The sequence below is a fragment of the Dipteris shenzhenensis genome, chromosome 2 (genome assembly GCF_047967505.1).
Source record: "Dipteris shenzhenensis isolate YYH24624 ecotype China chromosome 2, Dip_SZ_1.0, whole genome shotgun sequence".
Lineage (NCBI taxonomy): Eukaryota > Viridiplantae > Streptophyta > Polypodiopsida > Gleicheniales > Dipteridaceae > Dipteris > Dipteris shenzhenensis.
The window spans coordinates 65,097,159-65,114,183 of record NC_141597.1 but is presented as its reverse complement, the minus strand read 5'-3'; the positions used below and the strand labels follow the sequence as shown (position 1 = coordinate 65,114,183).

The window sequence follows — 17,025 nt, the reverse complement described above, 5'->3', positions numbered from 1 at the left end:
CAAGGGAACCTTGAGGAGGTGTGACGGTGAAGTTGGCCTTTGAGCTTGTTGTACTCAAAGTTTATGGCGACCCACCAAGAGTCACACCTGGGTCACGTCATGGTCACCTCAGCAACATGCCAAGTTGTTAGACCTTGGTCATACCTAGTCGCAGCATGTTCACATATGTTCACATCTTGGACACATGGAACAGACTTGGACATGACTTGACATGGAACAGACTTGGACATGACTTGGACGTGACATGGACATGACTTGGACATGACTTGACCTGGACATGACTTGGGTATGACGGAAGCAATACATGACCGAAGAGTGCCAAACCTCAACCTCGACTCACCATGGTCAAAGTCAATCAGAGGGAAGTACCGGTGCAATGGTACACGGGATACACCTGTTGGTGCACATGGGAAGCAGTCCAACAATTAAGAGGCATAGGTGGTGCACCAACCCTCTCAACCAACTAGTGTCAGGAGCGCATGGAATAGACAGGAGAACACATGGAGCACGGGATTCACTGACCCAGGACAGGCTGGAGTGTTGCGGAAGCCATCAAGGACAGAGCGGCCCACAAACGGTGGAATGGCTAAGGATGGCTAAGGGTGCAAGAAGACATCCAATAGGGAGAAGGAGAGGAGATGGGTAGCGGGGGGTGGAGCAGAGGAGAAGGTGAAGAGGGGGAAAGGGGAAAGGGAGAGGAACATTCTGGCAGGGGCGAGAGGCGTGAGTGAAGGAGTGAGAGGCTAGAGTCAAGAGCTCGCCTCGTGTGTATCTTCTAGGGGTGTACCCGTCATCTTGCTTTCTAATGAGTTATGCTACTCTCCGTCTCTGCTCGCTACTCAAAAATCTCTTTCCGTTGTGTTCTTTCCCCCCCCTCCTCTCCCTTCACCTGGTACAACGGACCTGTGTCATGTGCTTGAAGTTCTTGCAGTTCATATCGAGGGTTGGCTTTCGTGATGTTGTTCCGCTTTGGTCTTCTTCTTGCTCACATCACTTCAGCACTTGTACCGCTTGCACATAGTTGACACCATCGACAAGCACTCGCCTACATACCATCCGTCGCCTACATACCATCCGTGACACTTATGGCATGTCTTACTCGCTTCTCGCACCAGTGGCCCTAGGCCTCCGGTAATACTTCCGGAAGTGTTATGAACCCCTCCCCCTCAGACAGAGCTCTCAGAAGGGTCAAGGTCATGCTTTCACGATACAGTGTGCCCAATGAGAATGCATTGACACATGCATAGATGCAATACTAACATTTGATTAACTTCCCTAAAGTGCATTAGGTAGTAAGTGCATGCATTGACACGTGGCAAAGCCCACCCTAGTTAGGACCGACAGAATGGTACCACGTGGCACCCATCCCCTACATCCATGATGAATGCATGTGGGGGTATGCCACCTCATGTGGCCCCCTAGATCGTTGATTACTTGCCAAAGATATGAAGTCATAGGTGGCCTAACCTTGAACAAAGGTCTAACTACCACTCTTTTTTACCTTTTAATAAATCTAACCACCAAAAGACCCCAAGGGTGGGTGAATGAGCGAATTCATAGTTCAGCATTATTTTTCCAATAGGTTCCCAATGGTGAGCCTTTGTTTCCTACTCTACCAAGATACACTACAAGGATGTCATTACTAGTAGGTATTTCCTCTATAGTAGTAAGCTTTGGTGTCCCATACCATACCACAAGGATGCCATCTCTTAGAATTCAATGAAGAGTCACTGAAACCTGATTGGCATCCTTCTCAGTGATGCATTTGCTAAGTTCATCATCACTAGAGGAGTATTTAATGCCTTGTAAGAAAGGGATGTAAATAGTAAAAGATTGCTCTATGTCCATATCTAGTTCCAATCAACACTTGCGATCCACATAATGCTGCAACTAGTGGTGTAGTCTTCATCCCCACCTGCTTCAACTGGACATCCTGCTTGTTTATTTGAGAGGGATCAGCATGTCATTGTTTTACCTTTACTAGAGAGGTGGTCTTATTTGTGATACGTTATTTATCCAGTTTCAGGTTTATAAGGATTTTGTTTACTTGAGGTAATGCATAGAGATATTACATATGCAAATGTTCACATGACTTTGCAATTTTTGCTTTCGGGAATTTGTGATCTGAATACTTGTGAACTGAAGGTGAGGGAGTTGTGATGATCCTCTTGTGCAACAGTGGGAGTGGAGGATCTACAAGCTACATTGAGCCAGTAGCTGCCGTCCCATTGAATGACAGGCTTGCTGAAGCAAGAGCATCTGTTTTAAAAGCAGAATATGAAGCATTTCGTGCTCTTACAAGCAAGGTTAGTTGGTCTCTAAGTTCATCTGCTAGTCAGAAATGCACATAATATGGTTACCTGCTTGTATGGAAGGAGTCCTATCATGCAACAAATAAAGCTTCACAGTTTCCCTTGTGAATTTACTGGCATTTCACAGGCTGTTTTTTTAATGGAAAGTATCACTGTCTTTCTACTGACTTGCAGTTATTGCCTCATGTGGACATCTTAGGAGTCATGTTGGACACTGTTATCCAGCTGGATGTGGTATGTGGTGGTTTTACTAGAGCAAAATGCTAAATTTTAACCTCTTTAATGTGATGGATTTATAGGATACAAGCTATATATCTCCAAGTGTATGTAAGGTCTAGATTTCTGTGATTTTAAACACAAGTATGTGCAGTACGTTCTTTTGGTATTATTATAGTTTTATTCCAGTACATTCCTTGTTTCATTTTTATTTTTGACTAGGTCAAATTCAAATACTTGAATCGAGGTAGGGCAGATCGTTGACATCGCTTCTTGAGTTTATTTTAGAACCTTTTTTGGAATAGGCTTTATGACATATGTATAAAGGGTTCTCAATTACATTAAGAAGGGGTTGGGTGTGGCTCAATCAGCTAACCGTATGGATTCCCAGGAGAAATTTCTGTTGCAAAGACCGTAGGGAAGCAGATCTATCTATTTTTCTTTAAAGTGCCTCTGTTTTAAGGAGCATCAAAGACCTTGTATCTTAAACAGGAACAGCAACCTTAGTAGTGTTAAGGAAAACCTCAAAGTTTCTATCCTCTGATTTGAGTTCTTCCTGGTCTCATAGGCTTTTTTGGCCTTCTTCAGATGTTAATAAAGTTTTCTTTCTTTCTTTCTTCCCCCTTTCTGCATTTTGCATCCTCTTGGGCGCCTTCTCTCCCCTGTTGGTCTCTGGCCTTCCGAGGTCTAACTACTTCTCTATCATCAGCCCCTTCTCAAGGGCTTCTTCCTGTACCTCTATTGAGCTTCTTTCCAATCTCTTACTCCCCACTTGCTCCCCTTGTCTTGTTGTCCGCGGCCTGCATCCCCTTAGATTGTCTCCCAGTATACAGTGAAGGCATAGCAATCATCAAAGAGTTTAAACCGAAAGATTCTCAGTCTTAAACTGATGTATGGCTGATTATGTGTTTTTTTCTAGTCTACTAAGTAGGTACTCAAAATAGGTGTAGCTGCTCTTTTTGCACTCCCTGGGAGCCGCCATGTGCCCTCCCTAAGCAGATGTACTAGATGGGATTTTTTGCTGTCCCATAGACCTTTTGTTCTCCTGTGGACATAAATAGACTTTCTTTCTTTCTTTCTTTCCTCACCTTGTCTTGTGGAGACGACTCACCTCTTGTGCCCTGTCAAGTCCTTTGTAGATGAGTTCTCCCTTAGTTTTCATGTCTCCATAGTACCAGGTCTCACGATTGATGATATGAAAATGGAGCACCAAAATGTCCTGCGCTTTTTGTGGCAGCAATTACCAGGACTACCATGGGAGTACCGATGCATTTTCAAATAATTTTTGGCACATTTTGGATTATGTTCAAGCTTTTTCCGACCACAATTTTGATTCTAAGATGAGATCCAAAAAAATTAGGGTTATAGTATCGAACCCCAAGATTTTCCCTTTTGGGATCAGTTTGAAGACTTTTAAGCCGTGTACAGTTCTATCACGGATAGATGTGGATGGGTCTCCCCTGACAGCCCTTTTTGGTACTGTGGCAAAAATCTTGCCAAGCTTCCTGAGCAGCTTGTTCCACAACTCATATTAACCCCCATGTACCGAGACATGGGTGAGGTTAAAAGTTGGATATGTTGCAGGGCACAAGAAGTAAGAGGAAAACATCTGAACATGAATGCTACTCTTATGGCAAGATGGAGACTTGGGTATTAGATGGAGATACAACTCAGGAGGTCCAGCATGGTAACGATCTTCTGTTAGGATTCCAACTACTGTAAGTTGTATAATCATTTCTATAGGAAATATTTTGTTAATTGACTTATGAGCAAGCTTCTTTCTGTTGGTAGCAAGGATATGGATAATAAGCCATACAAACAAAACGTTTAGATGATCTATTCTAGGCTTTTGATTTGTAAAAGATTCTTTAATAGTTTCATTTTGTGACCCCTTTGGTTGCAATGCCATTGTGGAGAAATATTATTGTACTTAATGCATCAGCCCACAAGTGGTTTGGTACATTCGTCGTTTTAAGCATACTTCTGGTTTTGTCTTCCATTGCTCTGTTCATGCATTCAATGACACCATTTTGTCAGGAAGTGTGAGAAGCATTATGTTTTTTATCGATCCATTTTTGTTTGCATAGTTCAATAAATTCAGCTGACAAGGTTTTCTCAGTTTATCTAATCAAAGAGTATTTATACTTTGTTTGATTTGTAATTATGGCAAAAAAACCCTTGAAATTGCTTAAGTATCTCTGATATCTCTTTGGGAAGTGCAAGTCCTCCTTGTGATGGGAGGAGGTATCTAATCATGTGACATCGTGGGCTCACAATAGATGGTCTTTTTGTCTCGTCATCTCAAGAATGAGAGCCAAACATCTTTGATCTTGCAAGCTCCCTGAAGAAGGGCCCATAATTGGAGATCTAATAGTCCTTGATCTTGACCTCATTTGTGTCATGTATTAGACATATCCTATGGTATGGAGGGATAATGCTCCAGTCTGGCTCAACTCTCACTTTTTGTACCCAAAATGGCCCTTAATGCATGTGATAAGTGGATCTCTAGGTATCCGGATTTTTAAACGCATGTGACGATCTAGAAAGCCATACCCAACTGCAAAGGTGAAGCTCCAAACTCTACGTGTATGATTTTGATGTGGGATTAAGGGCTTGCTGTCGATGAGATGTGAGCATCATGATTTGCATGCAATCTATCCTTTTCTGCTCTTGGCCTGGATGTTTGGTGCCCAAACACACAGCTTTGTACTTAGCGGCTTGCCTGAGTAGTGGGTAAAGGACTCTGAATTGATTTTATTTGTGGGCCTTGGAAGCATGCATGGAAGCATTGCTGCTCAAGTCTTTTGCACGTGGTACTCTCCTGCAGCAAATGTGCGGTGTATTTATTCTCTCATCTCAGACATTAGGGTGTGGATGCCTGTGTTAGTCGCCGCACCCCTTAGGTTTCGTTGTATCTGATCTTTTCCAGTCTCATAGACCCTTGGTCTTTCAGAGATGTGAATAAAATCTCTTTGTTTGTTTGTTTCTTGCAAAAGATGGGTATCCCTTTGTGACTTTGCCTACGGGAGGTGTCTTCATGGTGCAGTGGGTCTTAGATTCATGAAACTCGATAATACATTTGATTGAATGCATATGATTGACTATGTAGACTAGTCCTCCACGACCATATTGATATATCTCTCTGTACATGGGTGAGATCATCAATCGAGGACAACATGAGGATCACATCATGTATATAGAGCAAAGTAGGCACCTCTTAAGGTGGAGGTCAAAATAAGGTTGGTGATGGGGTGTTTGTGTGTGTGTGTGTTGGGGGAGGGGGGGTTGTTGTGCTGTTTCTTTAATGACAAAGACTTATTAAGTATGAAAAACCAACCATAAGTGCGAAATTCAAGGTGCTAATACATCATACGCATCAAAGTGCAAAACTGCAAAATAGCCATGGTTGTGGCTGAAGGAGACTCAGAAAAGAAAGGACTAACTCTCTACTTTTTGAGAAAGAATTTCCTCATTGTTGATGTAGATCTAGAGTTCCCTTGCATCCTAGAACAAATCGCCCTCAAAGTATGCTGCACAATGGCCGTCCAGATAGTACCTAATGTTTGAGTTTTTTTGGGATAGTGGGGACCCTGCAAGCCGAGGGTGCAGTACTTGAATCTCTCCTATTGTTGAACAATCACAAACCTAAATGGGAAACATCACCTAGATGCTCACTTTATATCAGTTTTGGCCATATCTGTAAGCATTACAGGCAACCATGTGAATAAATTAGTTCTCAGGCCGTAATTGCAATACTATCCACGGCGGTCCTTCTCCAAGTTCTAGTTCTGTTTTACATTTGACAAAGTGCAAACTTGCGTGCTGTTCACTCTTTGCTGTGGTAGTTTCTGGAGTTTTGGGATTAATAGCAAGACATTACAAAACTGCCTGCAGGTCTTCTTCAAGAGTTGTTATAAATACAAGCTACAAGTGAAGGTTGGATTGTCCACTGAGTCGTGATGGGTGATTAGATAGCTATTGAAACAATATCCTGACTTGTAGATTACTGAGTGTCAATATTTCTGGATGAAGACAAGTCAGATTTTTTATAAGCTATGTGACATGCCACTATGATTATAATGGGGAGGCTTTTCTTCCAAGCGTGCTCATTGAATTGTCTGACACATGTATGATAGTACACATACGCAGTCAAATTATTATCCCATGCTTCTGCTCCAGTCTACCTCTATATTGGAAACATTTGGCCTTTGCTGTGTCTGAATTCAAGCCCATCTATAAGAGATGTGGCTTTAAATTGATAAGTTTGTTTGAGTGCAAAGGCCCGCTTCTGTGCTTAATATCTGAACATATGTATAGCTCTGTTTTACAAGCAGAAGTAGGTCGGTTAGAATTATGAAAACGCTAGTGGTTTCCGTTTCTATGCTATTCTCTTGTCCAACAAGTAGACTGAAAATGCATTTTTCTGTTTTTTCCCCCATAAATTGATCCTCTTGTAATTCCAGGTCATAGCACGTGCCAAATTCAGCTTAACTTACGAAGGGTCTAGACCTGTATTCACTGTTCCTCAAAGCATGTCACCCAATGCCCAAGACATTGATGGATTTGGGCCCTCATCAGCAAGAGCGAAAGGTGGTAAAGAGGTGCTGCTACAGCTCAGAAAGGCATATCATCCCCTTCTTTTGCAGCAGTATCGAGAGCATACACGCAAACAGAAAGTCAGAACCTATGGGAGTAGAAAAGTAAGTGACAGTGTAAAGTTGGTTCGGTTGGTTCAATGTTCAAGAGATTTGACATACGAATTTAAAGACTGCACTTCTAAGGAACCTCGTCTTAGCATTCCAAGGCGAGAATGAGTCTAGAACTGTAGGCCCACATGCCTCTAACCAGCAAGACATGACGTGTATCAAGCATCATAGGCATAGGAGACACTACGTATGTCACATTCCCAACTCTTGACTGCCCTAAAAGGCTTGTAATATCCTTTGCAAAGAGGGTGTAGCTTTGAATTATTTTTATTTGACTCCTTGCATCCTCTAGTTTCCTAAAGAGGGACTCCATGCATCAAACGATCTTGTGCTTTTTGATGTAGCAGTCCAGTGCTTCAATAGGTGCAGAACATTTGAAGTGTCAAAAAGGCATGAACTAATCGATAAATGCTATTAGTAATAAAAGTATGCAATGAATTCTTATCCAAAATTTTTTCCCCCTAGAGAAAAGAACTTCTATTAAAACTTGAAAAACCGATGACACAAATCAGCAATTTGAAGGGAGTTGTGACATAAATGCACAACAGTCACCCCGGCATATCACGATTGGAGCTTGATATCTCAACACTCCCCCTCGGATGTGACTCCAGGGAGGAAGAATGCCCATATTAAAACAATGTACATTAGAAAAATGCACAATGTACATCCGATTGATTTTCTAATGCCACCTTATGTTAAATAATGTTCACTGCATTAATACAGGTGAACAAAATGCAATTCAGTTGAGTTGTTTGCAATGGCATTTTTCTACTCAAAAAAGATCATGGAGAGATACAAGTCAAAAAGAAAACCAGCCTGTTTCTAGAGAACCTAGCTCACTGCCTAGGGAATCTTTGGAGTAGGGGCTAACAACCAAGGTGGTGTTCTATACATCCAACAGATGCCTCTTGCGGAATGACGTAAAAAATGCCTGCAGGCCAAGCCTTGTAGAAACGCTCCTGCCTTTCGTTGGTCACTTTAGAACCTAGAGTCCCACACTCTTGGATGGCACCGAGGCTGCTCCCGAAGGTGGTAACCTCCTACATGTGGTCACCATATCGCGCCTACCAAGGTTCTATCTTGAAGAGATTGAACGGCTATCTACACCTGTTGTTTGTCTTTTCGCAAAAGTAAGACCTTGATGGAATGGGGAATTGAGGGAGCTACCATTTGAGTCCCTCTTGCTAAACCAAGCGTCTCCACCAAGAGCAAACCTCCGAAAATACGCACAAGAACACCAAGTTGTTGAAAAGGCGGTAAAAGAGAGGAGAAAAGAAAGGAAGAGGAGCCTGAAGGAGAGGCTTGGGCTGCCGACCTCTAAAAAAGAAGGGCTATAAATAGGCTGAAAGGTCCTGCTTGAGACACCAAACAGCCAGCTGCAAAATGAGCAGCCAACCCCTAGTTGGAGACACAATGTCGCCTCAAGAAAGAGGAAAATTGTCCCAATGAATTGGCATGTCGTTCTTAAACTTTAGTTGTCCACATGTATCAACATTACGTGTGATCCACTATTCAACTTGGAATGGTGAATACTTGGCCTTTTTGCAAATAAACTAGCAAAGACCTTGAACCTATTTCATCCCTCCAAAGAAAAGAACCTTCTATTAGAAAACATGAGAAGCGACAAGCTTGATCGTTTGATCTTGAGAAGAACTTATGACATTGTTCTCAGACCATTCTCACCATATGTGCCAGGAATACTAAAAGGCAGAAACACTGATGCTTTTGGTAGTCTTCCTAGACCCCTTCATGTCTTGCTCTTGAGTGGCTTGTAGGGCATAGATGATATCATGCCATATTTTGACAAGGGTGGCTGCAGGGGGAATCTGTTGCCCCTCCATTACTAAACTGCAGCATGCTGCCCAGATATTCTAGGATGCTGGCCATTGTCTCCACCCTCCTCCGGAAGAACTCAAGTCTCTGGCGGGAGGGAGGGCGACGTCCTAGATATCCAAGTGAGTGATACTGAGACCATCTCAATGTCGAAAGCATGTCATGCCTCTATCAATTGAGCTGCCATGCCCAAGTGAAGTCTTGTTTGATGTTACATTTGGTATGTCACATCCTGGCCACAATCCTTAGGGAGCTCTACCAAATTCCTTGAGTCCCTGGACAATTCCAAAAGGAGTGAGCTATCCTCCGAAGGTCCTTGGCATCATAGCAATGACAAACCCCGTCCATCATCATTTGATCAAACCATGGGGCCTACAAGCCCTCCATGCGCTACCAACCAATAGAATTAGGAGATTCTCCTCGGGGAGTGGCTAGTCTAGATGCAAGCCTAGGGCGCATTCACTGTTTGGCACACATTGCATCGCACACTTTCAAATTTCATACTTGCAAGCAAACGTTTGTTTGGTTCAAACATTTGGAGTTTGTAAATGTTGCAAAGGTTGAGTCACCAAGTTCAAACAAATATGGACATCTAGAAACAACAAATTTAAAGTTGCGTAGAATATCCCAACAAGCTGAACTTGTGGATACAATACATGGAGGCTGAATGTTAATAAGATTTTGAAAAGATGGAGAAGTGTGTCTACATATCTACGATGCAAACTTACATGGGAGTTTTTAGGAGCCCCAAGATTTCACAATCACAAAAATGCTAGGATTGTAAACATTGTTTTTGCAAACATTTGCAACATCTGCCTATGCATACAAATGGGTATGGTTGCATCTATGCTTTGATCATAGATGCCCCCCCTCCCCCCCCCCCCCCCCCCCCTTTTTATTGGAAACTCTACTTTTTAGATTAGGTTAGCGGCCTCGTTATTATATAAAGGCCACGAGCAAGCTCATGGTAAAAGTGTCTCATGCGGAGCATGAGAAAGCAAACACTCCAAGAGGGAAAATAGCATGCTCATCCAAGAGGGCTAGAGAAAATCCAAGGTTGATTTGAAAAGGTCACCTTAACCTTGTAGAGCATCTGAGAAAAACGGGGAGCCACTCCATTCCTAGGAAAGCCGTCCTCCTGGCAGAAGTTGCCTAGGAAAACCACCCAAATGGCCGTCAAAGTGTGTACACTATATGTCCATATATTGGCTAAAGTGTGTGAGGGGTGGACTTGGGAGCCATCCAAAGCCTTTTTGCATTTGGCTCTCCAAATATGCCACGTTGAAATGCTCACCAGAATCTCCCATAATTGTCCACCGAGGCATGTGCAGCTCTATAAGCAGAGCCGTGAACATCATCCAGAGAGTATGACTCATAAAACACCTGAGGCCTTGAAAGAGAGAGCCAAGACACTGAGCCCTAGGCCATGAAGCAGGGAGAGGGGACAAAAGTGCTCAATAGACTTCTGCCCCAAAAAAAAAAGAAGTGCTCAATAGACTAGCAATCCCCTTCCAGATGGTCCTTGCCTTTATGTAGTCCCATAAACAACGCTGAATAGAATCCTCAGCAGAGTGGCAAAGGATATCATCTATAGACTTTGATAAATTGCTCCCAAATAGAACATAAAAAATCATGGCATCCCCATCTAAACATTGTAGTTCTATGACCTGAAGTGGGACACCTAACCTCATAAAGCCCCCAAGCAAAGTAGACTAAAAATGAGGCTCCTCACCTCCATGAACCCAATCGAAGGGTATGGTTGCATCAATATGCTGAGAAATTCCTCTAATGTGACTTACTGACTAGAGTCTATGATTATGTGGAAGGTTTTTAAAATCCTTCCAAGAAACCACAAAGGAAGTGGGACCTTCTCCCATCTAAACCACTGCATGTATAGTGAGAACTACCAAGTGGTCTACCATGCTCTTCAAGTATATTGTCATTCCACATGATAGGCTGCCTATCAATCTCTTTCCGAGTGGAACTTTCTCAAGAGTACTCTTGAAGTTGGCCCAAGCTTTCAAGATAGCAGCCATAAGAGGGGAAGAGAGAGCCGTGTGCCGGCAGCAAAAACAGCCTACGGATGCTTGTATTCAAGAGAGCCTTTCTGCAAAGGCTCATCAGAAGGTTTGCTAGATCAAAGAGCAGAGTATCATGCATGCGAGTCCTTTTAGATACAGATTGGGAAAAGAGTCAATAAGTATTTCTTCTATACTCTTCACCTAAGACATGGTAGAGAAACACTATTGAGTCAGGCGGGTTTCTACTATCAGATCCTAATGCCGGCTTAGGAGCTTCTTATGCCTCCCTTCTTTGGTAGATCCTGACTCACCTACCAAAGATGATGCTAGATATAGAGCTTGGTAGGGTATTCCAGCATTGGTAAAATGAAAGAGGAGAGTCTCATATTTGGAGAACCAGGTGTATAGAGGCGATGCAGGGTATTCACGTTCACCCTCCTCAGGTTATGGCCAGTATTTAGTCTGACACAGTACACAATCTGATAGCCATATGGGCGAGCATGCAGGGATCCTTTAGAGCAGCTACTGCGAGGAGAGTTACTTTTTTCAGAGTTTGGAGAGGATCTCCTTTCTTCTTTGAGTCTCCCTCAGGGTTGAGGTGGCATTTTCAGCCTCCGCCTTGGTTTTTTATTAGCTCATTTTGAGCTGTTTTTTTCCTCATGCATTGCATGATGTACTTCCGCACTTGTGCTTGCTCTCGCGGTTTTCATTCATACTTAATGAAGTAATTTTCTTGAAAAAAAATGAGAGGAGAGTCTCACTTGATGTAGCTTTCACCAATTTGGAATTCAAGACTGCACTTCTTGCCCTCCATAAGGGCAAGTGCTTGGGCTCAGATAGGTTGACACCCTCCTTTTTTCTTGCCTTTTGGGACATGATTGGGGACCATGTTACCTTATTCCTGCATGGCATTTTTGGACTCTGGTATTAGCCTGATTCCCCTCACAGAGGGTCCCGTTCATCTTTTCCGAAAAAGGGGTTGTAGAAATTTAATTTCTCAATGGAGGCCAATCACTCTTTCGGGCACAATATATACGATTTTGGCCAAATCTATCAGTCTGTGCTTGCAACCCATTTTTCCAAATCTCATCCATGATCCACGGATGGGCTTCATACATGGCTGCAGTGAGCTAGTTTTTGCCTCTGCCCTTAAAATCATATGCACCTAATTTTCTTGCCAGTATGCAGGGAGGCCTTGTTGCATGACTAAATTTGGCATGTTTGGATCCATTCCATAGCTGTGAGCCCAGTCCATTTCAGCATCTCTGAACTTAATTGTGTAGTGTCTATTACGTTCACATTGGCTAGTTTTTTAAGTCCCTTATTGACATCTTCTATGCAGAAAATTAGGGTATTCATACAAGTGTCCCTATTGGTGATCAGAGTTCCGCTCAGACATGCTCCTAGCGGGTTTTGGCATACTCAAACATTTGTTGTGGGGTAAATTCACCCAATACATCTTCCTTTTGTCCTTGTGTTCTAACCAAAAACCTCTAGGGTTTGTGGCCAGCTTATGGGGATGTGGTATATTCCTGCTTCATGTCCTATTGTCTCTTCTTGCACCTAGTTATATGAACATGCACTCGTTTAATATTTCCTGTGGTGGTTAACATGCGATGTATCTACCCATAGCGGTCTTGCCATTTTGCAATCATCATTGCACCTGCGGTTGCAAGGGAAAGCTCATTTTTTGACTTTTTCTCCTCTCCTTTTGCAAAGAATATTGAAGCGGCATTTATTAAAGTATCCCCAAAAAATAGCTCTACATTCCGTGTAAGGAGCAATTAATTGTACTTCTCATGAGCCTTGCCTCTACTAAACTTGGTATTATTAGTGTGATTGGGACTTAGGTGGAGCTCCCCACTTGCTTTTGCAATTTCCATGCACATTTGGTGTATCTTCTTGACCTGGGCATGTGAGAATGGTGCTTTTGGTTACATTCAGTGGTCTAGATGGAAGAGGGGCCCTGCTTCCTATGTGGGATCTTAGAAGGCTTTTAAAAACCTTCTTGATGAACACAGATTTTAGATGATTATCCACGGGATAGGATTATTCACCTCAGAGGGAGTAGAAGGAAAATTGAGCAAATTGATGCAGCTTACCCTTGGACATGGTCCTTACAGATGAGAGACCTCACAATTTCTTAGATGGATGGGGGCTTTTTCGAGGACAAACATCCTTGCTTGAGTTCATAGGTCTCCAGCAAGATATGGATGGGAATTCCTTGGTCTTTGATGTGCTCTATCCTGATCCATGGATGAGGATATCCTCACGGATGCATGTTTTGTGCCTATTAGGATTGTTAGGTACGTCGGGCAATGTTTTTTGGCTTCTAGCTGATATTTAGACTCCCATTCGGAGGACATTTGTTTGGGCTCCTAGAGGGCTTGGCTTTATGGTGGTGTCCCCATAAAATAATTTTAGTGGGATCTAAGGGAGTGTGTGGGAGTGGAATGATATAGAAATCCATTTTCCCACTACACTATTAGCAAGGAGGTTTCAGCTCAATGTTAAGGGATGGAAGCCCACCGGAGCCTTTCACTAGGAGGAGTTTTTTATTTCTGCAGGTTTGCATTTTTTTTTTGGGAGAAGGGTCCGGATGTTTTTCAGTAATAGAAAAATCACTCTTTTCTTTTGTCTTCCGATTCATAGAAGATTGCAGGAAATGAGTGAAGGTCTAGGTTTGGAACACCCTCTACTTGCCCGCATTGCCTCTTTTTGCTGAAGAGTCCGATCAGCACTTTTTATGGGATTGCAGACAAGCCAAGTTTGTTTAGAAGGGGATTGCAGGACTTTCGTGTAGATTTGCTCCTTCCCTTTCTTCATCACGTGGGGCTTATTGGCGTGGCTCTCTTTGTCTGGGCTTCTGGTGATTTATTAGAGGCATAGCTCCTCTTGGGCCATGATCTCTGGATGTTGAGTCATTCGCAGTTGAGCCATGATCTCTGGATGTTGCTCCCCCCTTTCCCGACAGACTTGCACATGACTAGGTGGACACATGGTGGGAGATCATAGCGAGCATTCAGTCTGGTGTATACAAAGATCCAGATGCACATGCCACAGAGGCACTTGACGGTTGCTAGGTCCACCCATCCCACACCTTGGTTAGTATATGGGTAGATACTGTACACACTTTGATGGTTGTTTGGTGGAGTATGGAGGAGTCTTCTAGGTCTGCCTCTGCTAGCAGGACTGACTTCCTCAAGTTATGAAGAGGCTGTCCCTTCTTCTCGAAGTTCACTACAGGTTTGAGGTGGCATGTTCAGCCTCAGTCTTGGATCTCTACCGGGCTTTTTTGATGAGTACCCCCTATGGATGATGGTGTACTCTTGCCTTGAGCACTTGCTCTTGGGGCTTTTTTCATACTTAATAGAAGTCGTCTTCGTGGAGAAAAACTTATGAGCTGTAGTGTTCTGTGATTTGAGTCAGGAGTAAAATCAAGGAAAGTAAATGCAGTCACCTGGCTAAGTCCACTTGCTGATATTAAATCATAGTTGACCACAGTACTTCCTTTTGAATCTGGAAAGTATGTAGGCTTGGGCTAGGCTTGCTGTATGGTCTGATCATACTCTCTAAGGATTAGTTAACATTGCAAACGGTGCAGGTGGGATGCGGTGCTCAGGTAGTTACTTTTTCTTCATGGGGACGTGGCTTGCGTAATATCTACACATGTTATGCCATGATCTAGGATTGTGACAACTTAGTATGGAACATTGGGCAGATTGTTTGATTCTTTGTATTGGATGCTACAAAATTAATGCATATTTTGCTGCGATGATTATTGGTTTTCTTTGCAGGTTACAGCCACTAGTGTACCAAAGCCTATTCCTATTGATGTTAATGTTTCTACACAAACAAGAGTTGTCACCATAACTGGTCCAAATACAGGTGGCAAGACAGCTGCAATGAAGACTGTGGGTCTTGCTGTTTTGATGGCAAAAGCTGGTGATTTCAATCTCTTTATATTGTTGTTGTTATTGTTTTTAAAAGAGGGGGATAGTTTCAGGAGTACATTTCTCGGAACAAGGCATAGATACACATATCTAAAGTAGCATGGCTGCATTTTCTGATCAGAAGATTGTCTTAATTTTCAGCTGATTGCTTATCAATTATGACAGAAGGTATAATGCAAAGACAATCAATTTGTTAATGTATATTCTATTCCTTTATTTATTGCAGGCTTGTATGTATTAGCAGCAGATCCGGTGCATCTTCCATGGTTTGATGCAGTTTTTGCTGATATAGGCGATGAACAATCACTTGGCCAGTCTTTGTCCACATTCTCAGGTCATTTACTTCGAATTAAGGTGAATACTTTGTATTCAAATATATTTTTTGCATCTATGATCATGCTTGGAGCCATTAAATCTGGTCGCAATATTTTGTTTCAATTGGGCTTTTGGTTTGCAATTCTAACTACTTGCACAGAAATTGCCTAAAAACCGACAGTAAGTTATCTAGTTTTCAACGCTTTTTATTAGAGAATTGAGCTCTTTTTTATATAAAGGCCTTGCAAAGTCATGTAAACATGACCATTGGTTTGCAGCATATAAAGGAGTCATCTACTGGGGAGTCATTAGTGCTTCTTGATGAGGTAAAATGCTTAGCTTGAATTACTGAGACAGAATGTTATTTCTCTTTTGCAAGCTAGAACTGTGACTACAGTGAACTATGCATCATCCATGCTGAATAAAAAAAGTAGAATTCAAGTCCTATCAAGGGATTTGACTTTTGCATGGGGAGGTAAATAAATGTGCAGTTTTCTTTCTGCGCATCTGATTTTTCGTATGATTTGAAGTTCAATTTTTATATAATTTGACATTAAATTTCAAGTTTCCAGAAAATTCCAACTTCCACATTATTAGTTTCCTACCAAAGGCAAGTCATTGTCCCTAAAATAAGAGACCTTGTCCCACAGCTCTTTCAGTTCATCTTTAATGCGTTTAAGGTTAGCATCTCCCCCATCATCTTTTGAACATCCATGAGATTGAGTAAAAAAAAGTAGATTTGAAGAAGAGTGGCTTAGTTGATCTGGTTAAACCTTTCATACAACATGGTGCTTGCTTCATGTCGCAAGCTCTCCTCTTTAGGACTCATGTTATCCTCCCTATTCACTTTGTACTATGTTGTACTTAGGACTTAGTACTGCCGTTTTGCATTTTTTGCATTTCTGCATTGGTGTTGATACTAGTTTAGTAGGTCCACTACCATAGCTCATTGTATCAGGTTTTTCACAGTCTCATAGACCCATCGTTCTTTCGAAGACTTTAATAATCTTTCTTTCTTTCTTTCTTTCTTTCTTTCTCCTTATTCTCCCTGTCAGGTCCGAGTAGTTGATGAGCTAGTATTGCATGCAAGTGTATCTCCATTTACCAATAGAAGTTCCCAACAAGGAGGACTTTCCCGTGGCTCAAGAAGTCCATGATGTCCGGATGAAGGGTTACGTAGGGTAAGGTCGCCACCTTGTCACGGAGATCTCTAACAAACTATGAGGTCTCAAGAGGAAAATAGCAAACGGCCATGGAGATCTTAAACAAAACGTGGGGTCTCGAGAGATGCTTTGGATCATAAATTTGTAATGTGTGTCATGTCTTTCGATAGAGATCATCCTAGTCAGGGATGACCTATATAGCACCGTTAGTCCTGCCGATTCACGATCTCCATCTATCTCCCAAGTCTCGTCTCTCACTGCTGCCGGCCCACGGGTTGGCGTTGTCGCCACTTGATGAGATACACCAGCGAGCTGCTTACGGAGTTGCGAAACCTCCGACCAAGGCTCCAGATATATCTATCCTGCTCAATCTCTCGCGCACAAAGGCGGTGAACATCCATGAGAATCTGCTCCCAAACCTCTATGGGGGGTGGAATCTATTGTGGCTAATTCGGATAGACTAGGGAAGCTGATGGCGTGGTGTGAGGAGATGGGTACCCGGCGTT

General features: G+C 42.6%; 1 protein-coding gene across 3 annotated transcripts in view; it reads left to right on the top strand.

The window, feature by feature from the left end:
• LOC147905184 (DNA mismatch repair protein MutS, type 2) overlaps positions 1-17,025 on the top strand; it is a 269,240-nt gene that overhangs the window by 131,821 nt on the left and 120,394 nt on the right. For all 3 annotated transcript variants that reach the window (XR_015543515.1, XM_087397074.1, XM_087397086.1), the window contains exons 8-13: positions 2,180-2,306; positions 2,487-2,546; positions 6,992-7,228; positions 14,886-15,033; positions 15,268-15,395; positions 15,635-15,682. Coding sequence is in view for 2 of the 3 variants with exons in the window: in XM_087397074.1 (XP_087253200.1) it covers positions 2,180-2,306; positions 2,487-2,546; positions 6,992-7,228; positions 14,886-15,033; positions 15,268-15,395; positions 15,635-15,682 (748 nt within the window). In the remaining variant the exon portion in view is untranslated. The remainder of the gene's footprint in view (positions 1-2,179; positions 2,307-2,486; positions 2,547-6,991; positions 7,229-14,885; positions 15,034-15,267; positions 15,396-15,634; positions 15,683-17,025) is intronic.